This window comes from Gaeumannomyces tritici (assembly GCF_000145635.1).
Source record: "Gaeumannomyces tritici R3-111a-1 unplaced genomic scaffold supercont2.1, whole genome shotgun sequence".
Taxonomy (NCBI): Eukaryota; Fungi; Ascomycota; class Sordariomycetes; order Magnaporthales; family Magnaporthaceae; genus Gaeumannomyces; species Gaeumannomyces tritici.
In genome coordinates, this window is record NW_008804545.1 from 1,667,801 (window position 1) to 1,677,175 (window position 9,375).

General features: G+C 57.8%; 2 protein-coding genes across 2 annotated transcripts; one reads left to right on the top strand and one right to left on the bottom strand.

Annotated features, from left to right (window-relative positions):
• Positions 1-52: 52 nt before the first annotated feature.
• GGTG_00522 (hypothetical protein) lies at positions 53-6,452 on the bottom strand. Its single transcript, XM_009218271.1, has 2 exons — positions 5,730-6,452; positions 53-5,670 (listed from the first exon to the last, which is right to left on the bottom strand). The coding sequence occupies exons 1-2, from the start codon at positions 6,111-6,113 to the stop codon at positions 469-471; spliced, it is 5,586 nt and encodes a 1,861-aa protein (XP_009216535.1). The 5' UTR covers positions 6,114-6,452; the 3' UTR covers positions 53-468.
• A 397-nt stretch (positions 6,453-6,849) lies between these two features.
• On the top strand, positions 6,850-8,868 carry GGTG_00523 (thiol-specific monooxygenase). The gene has a single exon (XM_009218272.1). It carries the CDS (start codon positions 6,985-6,987, stop codon positions 8,392-8,394), a length of 1,410 nt encoding a protein of 469 aa, XP_009216536.1. The 5' UTR covers positions 6,850-6,984; the 3' UTR covers positions 8,395-8,868.
• The last annotated feature ends 507 nt before the right edge of the window (positions 8,869-9,375 follow it).

Here is a 9,375-nt window from a genome sequence, read left to right on the forward strand (position 1 = left end):
AGCCGTGACCCTGCGGGAGCTATGGTTACTCACCGACACCTCTTGGAAACTGCGTCTGCCATCTCTACGTGACTTTTGGCACCATCCGTTTCCCCAAAGTAGCCAGGGTAGACAAGACGTGTGCGAGCCATGTAATGTCTTTGTCGGCGCGGTATGCGTCCTCTATTGCTCCCGAGACACAGCGCCCATGTCGCAATAATCAACCGGGTATACTTCGAACTGATCAAGAAAAAATCGCTACAAACCAACATTAATCTATACATGTGTCTCTGCCGTCTCACTTGACGCTTTCTTTTGGTATTTTCTTCTCTCAGTAGGCACACCCAACCAGCAATAGGCACTGTTGACACCCATGTCTACCTTTAGGTTGGCTCCAAATCGAGAGTCCTCCCGAGTCCGTCCGCCACTTCATAAAACCAACCACTCCACCTCCGCCATGCGAATGCCATGGGTGTTGGTGCATCATCCCTAGCCTCCCACCAAGATCGCCGCCCCGGCCGTGGCCATTTTTCGATTGGCCTTCTCGAGCTTCTCCTTCGAGGCAGGTGGCAGTAGGCTGTACCAGTTCTTGAGCAAGGTGGCAATCTCGTACTCGTAGTCCTCGAGCTCAATTGGCCCCCCACGAATCTGGGCCATCTGCTGCGTGCTGCCGCTGCCGCCCTCGTCGTTGTCGCCATTGTCTTCGTGGTCGTAGGAGCTGCGGTTTCCTCCCACCTCATCGCACTTGTCGTCGAAGACAGCATACTCGGAAGCATCATTGGAGCGCAGACCGTGCCCGCGGCCCGTCAGCCCGACAACGGTGAAGTTGCGGAGCAGGACACGGTCGCCCGGTTTGGCGACGGGCAGAGCCTCCCGGTGCAGCATGTAGAACTGCACTTCGACGACGTTTGTGGGCGAAATCGTGTGGTCAGTGATGCTGATGGATATGGCATACTGCCGCGCCTTGGTTCGCACCGGCTGCTTGCTTGCCGCAGTCACTACCCCTACCACGCTGAGCTGCTTGCCCGGGTGTAAGCGGAGTGATATCAGTGTCGTGTAGTCCGCCATGTTGCCTCGGAAGAAGCGCCCAATCTCCAGCTTGAGACTTGTGATGGTCGTGTTTGTAGTCTCAGGGGTCGTATCCGCATCCGCATCTCCCGCATTGGGCGCACGGAGATTGCGAGACGGCGAATTGAGCACCGCCTTGGCCAGCTTCAGGCTGGGATCTTGCGCCTTCTGAGGTGTCCGGCTCCTCGGTTTGAGGTTCGATCTGGACTTGATTATCCGGCGCATGTCCTTCACCGCCTGCTGTGCCTTTCTTTCCGGGAAGGTCCCATAAGGGAAACTACGGACAAAAAATCCCTGTAGCTCGTCGAGACAGTTCTCAGGAGGCACGGTCCAGAGATGAACACGGAAATACTCAAACAGCGCCGAGGGCAGCAGTTGCTGTGCTTCCTCTGCGATCTTCTTCACCTCGTTAGTCGCGCGGGGAGTGATTGTGGATGGTGGTGTGCCGCCGCTACCTCCCCAATCAGGGCCCAAAATGTTTGTGATGACGTCCAGCTTTTGGAGCTTCGATATTTGCTCAGGCGTCATTGTGGCCGACTTATCGATCACTCTCCCTGTGTCGCTATATTCACTGGCCGTGTGTTGAAAGCTGGGCTGACCAGTGCCAGTTGGACTGGACCCAGCACTCCAAGGGCTCGTGGCGGCGAGGCTGGCAGCTGGTGTTGTTGGCTGGCAGGGCGATTCTTGGCCAGGGCCTATCTCGGCAGTGGGCAAAACTTTCCTCACACCAGCTGCTGCCCGGGCAAGTTTGATACTCGGGTCCGAAGGTGCCGGCGCTGCCAAGTTGATCTTGGCCTTCCGTGGGGCCCTGCGGGTTGGGGTCTCCTCATCCGCCCGCACTGCTATTGTGTCCGATGCATTCCCGTGCGAAGCCTGAGCCGGTTCAGGCGGGGACGGCGCTGCCACTTCCATCTCGGCGACGCTGGACCCGCTTCTTTCTTGAGGCTCTTCCTGGGCCGGTGATGGCAGCGCAGCGTTGACCCGATACTCGTCTCTGATGTTGATCTTGAAATCGGCCTTGGGAAACGATGGCGTCGCCTTCGCGCTGTCGCTTTCATGTGGGCCATGGGCTTCGGAATCGAGACCTGCGTCTTCGGGACCATGGTTGGTGGCGGTGCCGGCTTCTTTTACCACTCTAGTAGACTCATCGTCTTCCGACTCGTCAATGTCTTCGGAGGCAGATGTGACTTGGTCGGATTGAGCATCGTCGTCCATCTCTTGGTCTTCATCGGAGGGCGGCTCCTGGGACGCGAAGCGAGACGGCCGCTGCCGGTGAGTCTCGCTAGGGGCACCGGCGTCAGGTGAATAGGGGACTACGCGTTGAATGTTTTGCGACTGAGTGAGAATATCGCCATTAACATACTCGTCTCCCGAGCAAGGTGCCCGAGCAGCAAAGCCCATCTCGGACTGCATAACGATTTGACCGCGCCCACTCTCCACCGCGGGAGATGAGACGAGAGGAGACTCCTGTGTCGTGGACGCGTGGGCGGATTGCTCGACATCGGAAGACAGCTCTTCCATAACCCCCAGCACAGGCGAATCCAGAGCTGTGACATCTTCAGCTGATGATTGGGAAGAGGCGGCATCCTCAGGCAGCTCCTCGGAGGCCGAGAGATGCACGGAGGAGTCCTGGACACTGGGGTTTGGCGCTGTATGCGGCTGTGAGCTAGGCACGCTGTTGCGTTCCGTCCTGGTAGGTGTCCTGAAACTCGCTTCAGCTTCTGACCGCTCTTTGCCGTCGGAGAAATCGGACACAGAGGTGTTGTCAGGCGCGTCCAAGGGGGAGAGCGGCTCATCCTGTGTCGAGAGAGCCTCCTGAGTTGCGAAAGCGGAGATAGAGTCGATTGCCGATGCGTGCTCCATTACAGCCTCGAGTTCATCGGAGTGAAGGCTCGAGTCATCGCTTCGCACGTCAGCCATTTCATCGTCGGTTGATTCTTGCTCTGGTGCCTCAGCATCAGCCATCTCTTCATCTTCGTGTTCTTCGTCTGCAGAAACGGCTGACCGAGAATCCTTGCCGCTGCTGTCATCACCATCAAGCTCAACCACCTCGACATACTCCACGATGGTAGTTGTTGTAGTCGCACATGCCACTTCCAGACTAGAAGCGGCCTGTGTTCCGTGGCTCGTATTGGCGTCGTCCTGGCTGCTGGGCTGAGTATCTACTTGCATCATAGAGTCCCCAGCTGCCTGAGTGCCCAGGACCGCTTCGGGTTGAGTGTCGAGTGGAGTCGGCAGTTGTCCCGCAGTCTCGCTATCCACGGCTTTCGGGGAGAACGTATCTCCTGCGCCGGGTGAGGAGATAGTATTCTCGGCCGAGTGATATTCCTCAGGACCTTTCGAGCCGATACTCTGGGGTACAGGAGGCGGCACGACCAAGAGATCAACCTCGTCAACGCGCTCTACCTCCTCTTTGTCAGCAAGAGATCTGGTAGCCTTGGGTGTTGATGGCCGCGCTGTGCTGTCCTGCGAATCAACAGAGAGCCCGACTCCGTGCCCAGAAGACACGGCTCCACTTGGACCTTCCATATCTGAATTAGGGGCGTGCGTGACTTCGGGATCTTCCATGGTAACTTCGGCGACAGGTAGTTGCACCGGGGCCCCGGATATCAGAGGTATGTGGGCACCTTCGGCAGGAGTTTTCTCGCTTTTGTCATCAACTGGCAGGGGCACTGCTATGTCGGCGACTTGATCTCTGTCGGCTGAATCGCTGTTCTGATCGCTTGGTGCAGCTACTGCAGGGGACAGAGGTGCCTCCATGGATGGCTCCTCAACATCCACTGTCTCATCCCGCATCTCGTCTCCGTCTCCGTCGTCGTCGGAGAGCTCGGAATCGGAGACGTCATCTCCACGAGTGGCACCGTCGATTGGGGTTGCTGGTTGATCCCTGAGCTGTGTAGTCTGTGCAGGACTATCGAACTCATCCAACTCATCTTCGCTCTCGCCCGAGGCGTCGATATCGGACCCTTCGGTGGCCTCAGAGCCCTCATAACCCTCCGAGTCTTCAGAATCCTCGCTCAAACGGTCATCAGAACGCACCTCATATGATGGGGAGGGTGGTGAGTCTTGTGCTGTGTGTTGGAGCGTTCTCATTGATGTTGATGCGGGCGGAACAGGGGGTTTGGTGTCACCGTCTTCGTCGTCGGACGAGTCCGAGAGCAGGTCGATCACAATCGGCCCGGCCTGTTGGGGAGGCTGGACAGGAGCTCTGTGGATGGGTGACGAAGCTGCGTTCCCATCGCTTTCGCTAACCCCGTCCTCATCATACAACCTCTCTTCATCTTCTTGGTCGGACAAATACTCTTCCCCCTCCTCATCAGAGTAATAGCTGCCGCCATCCTCAAATATCTCGCCATCGTTATAATCGGCCGGTTCTTGGTCGAGCTCAACACCCTCAACATCGTCGTCAACATCGGCGTAAGCTCTCATGTCGTAGTCGTCGCCAGCTTCGTTTGCCAACTCGCGTTCGTACTCGGATTCGTCTCCGTCGGAGCAGGAGTCCAAAAGAGATTTTACACCATCGCCTTCGGCATCTACTGCCATGACATCCTCTGCCTCGTTCTGGAATCGCTGCTGATTATAGTTATCGGGTGTTCCCAGAGGCTCGCCTCCAGGGAATGACACTGGCTGATCATCAAGGGTTGTGCCGGGAGCTTCAGCTGCCACAAGAGCGGGATCGATGTTGAGCTCGGCATCGACATGGTTATGATCCATGACCTGGCTGCTGGCTAGATTCCACAGCGGTACTGTTTGCGGCTGTTGGCTGTCTACCAGAGTCGTAGCCGCCGGGCTATGATGGAAGCCAAATCTGACCTGCTCTCCAAGTGATGGGCCCTCATATGCCGAAGAGCTTCCAGGAATGTTGGCTGCAAATCTTGGGGATGAGTAGTCTCCAAGGCTTGGTGCCGCAAACCCTTGTGCTGCCGGGAAAGTGATGCGCATCTGCGCTGGTTCATCGCCGTTAGAAGAGACAGAGAGTTGGCCAGGTTCATCCTCCCGAGCACTGCAGGCAAAGTCATCGTCTGCCGGCCCGTCGTCAATCTCCACAGGGTTCTGCGGCGTTCCTTTTGATTTCGCCTCCTCTGGTGAGATCAGCTGTTCTTGAGCTGGACTGTGTGCTGTCTCAAGACCATCCCGCGCCTTCTCTGGTGTGATATCGGCCTCGACAACCTGGCATCCATTATCCGCCATCGAGAGCTCGTCAAGCGGCTGAAGCGGGTGGGCGGCGGGTGGAGCATCGTTGGTGGTAGCTGCTGGCCCTGACGATTCGACATCGTCGCCGCTAGATTCGGGACTTGGTGACCGACTGGTATATCTCCACGAATTGCTGTACCGGCCGAACCTGGCTTTTTTCCGCCCTTTTCCTTTGACCCACCCGTCTTCCTCAAACAAATCGTTGTCCGTGTCCAGAAGAGAGCCGTACGATAGTCGAGCCCGCTTGATGAAGGCCGGAGAAGCATACTCATCAGGTTCGGCCGGCCTGACAGGGCTTGAGACGGCAGGCGCGTCAGGCACGTGGATGTCGATGATAGGCACTTCGTAGATAGCAGCGACACCTGAGGCGCCCGCAGATTGGTCTCGGTCCAAATCCAGTGTTTTCGTCTCGCCAGAATCCGAAGCAAACTAAATTTCCCGGGTCAGAGTTGACAGAGGCGGCAGGAGTGACTCTAGCGCAGCCTTACCTCGAGAAGGATTCGCCCGGGGTATCTGAGCTCCCACAGTGACGAAGACCCCGGTATCCTGGTGTCCTGATATGAGTTGTCCGCCCACTCGGCACCATCCAAGGCTAGGAGAACCTCGTCGCCACTGAAAATCCCGCTTTGAGCAACGGCTTTGGCATTGGGGCCGTCGATCTGAACGCGAATCTGGCCGTGAGAGGCGCGAAGTCGGACGTCGGGCTCGGCGATGACAAAGGCAAATGATTGCCGGATCGAGTTTAATGGCCAGCAGATGGTGACCTCGCCCCGTACAACGCGCGACTGCTGCTCCAACAGGTCGGGGCAGAGCTGAGATATGGGCGTCGCGACACGCGCCGCTAAGGCGGTGCTCGCGGGAGCGTCGTCCATTTCGGGGCCAGTCCTAGCAGGCAAGTCGCGACGTCACCGGGGATGGAGCTCGTGTCGAGAGATGCCGTCCGCGCGCTCTAGTCCGGATCATCTGGACGCTAACGAGAATATGGACGCGGGAGGCGCAGTCGGGGCCGAGAAAGAGACGTCTAGACGGCTCGGTAGATTGTCGCGGGTGGTGGCAGGATGGATTTCGCAATGTGTGGTTTTATCGCAGACTGGTCGTGGTGGTAGCTTGACAGAGGGAGCTTGCAGCGCAGCTACCAACCCGACCTAAGTTCGCGAGCAGCACGGCTGGGCGGCAACCCCTGCACCTGCAAACGGCACATGAGACTTTGGAGACACCACCCAAGGAAGGCGCCGGGAATGGAAGGCGGTGGGTCAATAGCGTCAGAGGGAATTGATTTTGCGGCCTGGTTCGCGGTCGGCAGGCAGGTGGGGGAAGACTCCACTTTCTGCAAATTCCAAAGGGGGAAGGTGCGTTCGGTGGGCAGAGATAGAAATCAAGCAGACGGGGCCGGATTCGGCATCCCGATCTCTGGGGCAGCCATGGGCTTACATGCAATATTTATGGGTTTTATTTCTTTTTTTTTCTGCACCTGAATGACCCAAATCTGACTGGCAGCTAGTCAGCGTGTGGGCCGGAAGACGATAGCTCTGATGGCGTGCTATGCCGAGCTCACCCAGATGCCAAGGGGCTGCCCCATCCCACGTTCCTCCGGCTTTCGGTGCCGAATATACATGTTTCTCTGGGGTCTTCTCTTCGAATCTTGACCACAGGACCTGGGCACTGGTACGGTAGCAGAGCTTGGGCTTTGACCGACCTGTTCGATCCTGCATCCTGATCTTAACTCCTCGCCGTCCTTTCAAGATGGTCGTCAGGGCTCTCTTCAAGGTGAAAAAGGTGGCCATCATTGGCGCGGGACCATGCGGCCTCTCGGCCGCCAAATACCTCGTGGCCCAGAAGGCCTTTGACGAGATTGTCATTTTCGAGCAGTCGGCCGAGGTTGGCGGGGTCTGGAACTACAGCAAGACACCGACGAGCACGCTGCGTCTGCCACAGACAGACCCCTTTTGCCCGCCGGACCCCCCGATTTTCCCTGCCGATGGCGCCCCCGCCGTGTTCCCCTCGCCCATGTACGACCTACTACATACCAACATCCCAAGCCCGCTGATGCGCTTTTCAGACCTCGCGTTTCCGCCCGGCCTCCCCATATTCCCACCCAGGGAGGCGGTCCAGGACTATCTTGTCGAGTACTCTCAAGACGTGCGCTCCCTGGTCAGGTTCTCGACGAGGGTCAAGGACGTGCGGCTACGACGGGATGGCGACATCGACCAGTGGGATATGGACACCGAGGCGACAGACGGTAGCAACGCGAAGTCATTCACATTTGATGCCGTGGTCGTGGCGTCGGGTCATTACGCGACGACGTACACACCCGACATCACCAACATCCGGGCGTTTCACTCAACACACCCTGGAGTTATCACGCACGCCAAGCTCTATCGATCGCCAGCGAGCTACGCCGGCAAGAGGGTGGTGGTTGTTGGCAACTCGGCTTCTGGCGTAGATATCGCCAAACAGGTCCAACGGGCGGGAGCGAGGGTCCTCTTGTCCGTACGCGAACCGACGGCTGAAGATCAGCTAGAGCACATCGGGGCAGAGGAGGTGCCCGACATCACCGAGTTCCTCGTAGCAGAGAAGGGGGTGCGGTTAAGGGATGGCCGAGTCGAGCAGCATATCGACGCCATCATCTTCTGCACGGGCTACCTGTTCGCCTTCCCGTTTCTGGAATCGCTGGAGCCGCCCCTTGTCACCAACGGCCGCAGGGTGTGCGGGCTTTACAAGGACTTCCTCCACATCGGCCACCCGACCCTGGCTTTCCCCGGCCTACCGATCAAGGTCGTCCCCTTTCCATTCTCCGAGGGCCAGGCTGCCATCTTCGCGCGCATCTGGGCGAACGCGCTGCCTCTGCCGTCTGAGCGCGACATGAGGGAGTGGGAAGACCGGGCCGTCCAGGAGCGGGGTCCGGCTTTTCACGTGTACCCGAAGGACGGCGATGTAGAGTATCTCAAGGAAATGCACGCATGGGCGTCCAAGGCGGCCGGTGGGAAAGAGCCGCCTGTCTGGACCGAGGAGCAGGTTTGGCAGCGACACACATACAAGGCAGCCAAGCTGCAGTTTGAGAAGACAGGCAGGGTCGCAACGTCGCTGAGCGAGCTGGGGTTCGACCCCGAGCCCAAGTGCGTTGGCGGAGAGTCGGCACAGGAACTGCTCTAAATAAAGTGAGGCGGCCGCCTCCATGTCGACAAGCACAGCCCAACACCAGGGTCGGCAGCCTGAGACCCGATGCTGGGCAGACGAACTGGCTTTGGCCCGCGCCACGCCACCAGCGCGCCGTTGCGAACCCCAGACGTCAAGTGGAGACTCCACGTTGTTCGTGGTTGTGTCGTGGTCGAATCAGGCACCCTGCCCAAAAAAAAGTCCGGACCGCAAATTTTTTCCCCCACCCAAACTCTACCTTTCCCAACATAATTGCACCAGCACCAAAGCCAAACAATATGCCCGCGCCGCATTCTACACCTAAAAAAACACGCGTTCAAGGAATTTGTAATTATCTTGATGCAAAAGGCACTACTTATAGCCACAATAACGTTTTTCGCTTTTTATAAATGCAAAGGGTAAAATGACTGCAGATTGAATGGGCTCTTTTTTTTGTGGTGGTGGGGAATAAATTGCGGTCCGGACTTTTTTTTGGGCAGGGTGTCAGGCCAAGATGTCTGGCCAGGGCTTATCAATCACAATCCCTCTTTGGACCCATGCATTCCAACCGCTCCCCACACCCGAAGCGACGCTACCGAGCAGATTCCTATCGCTGACGACTGTTGTCGGGGTTATCAGCACCACTTTCCGAAAGGCGCGTCCTTGCGCCCTTGCGCTGGAGCGGTCGATTTGTCATGCAAACAGGATCGGGGTCATGGCTAGATTCCGCCCGTCGGAGCTGGGCTGAAGGAGGCGCTCGATAGGTCTGCCTAAGTCCGCCCCGTTCTCGATTGTCCCTTTGGACCCTACCACGTATTAGACACATGGCCCAATAGTATCAGGCTCCATACACGCTGGTGTGCTGAGTAGAGCTGTGCCCAAAAACACTTCGATCCCGCACAGGCAGACCGTCAACCCCGTCCACCTCCTCCCCATACCCCACGCCATCATGGACCAGACAGCGCAACCCGAGGCGTCCCTGAGCGGCGGAGAGAAACC

Excerpts from the sequence above, each read along its gene's own strand:
- GGTG_00522 (XM_009218271.1), bottom strand. The coding sequence starts at position 6,113 with ATGGACGACGCTCCCGCGAGCACCGCCTTAGCGGCGCGTGTCGCGACG. Across the intron at positions 5,671-5,729 it reads CCGGGCGAATCCTTCTCGAG|TTTGCTTCGGATTCTGGCGA; the intron begins GTAAGGCTGCGC and ends CGGGAAATTTAG.
- GGTG_00523 (XM_009218272.1), top strand. The coding sequence starts at position 6,985 with ATGGTCGTCAGGGCTCTCTTCAAGGTGAAAAAGGTGGCCATCATTGGC.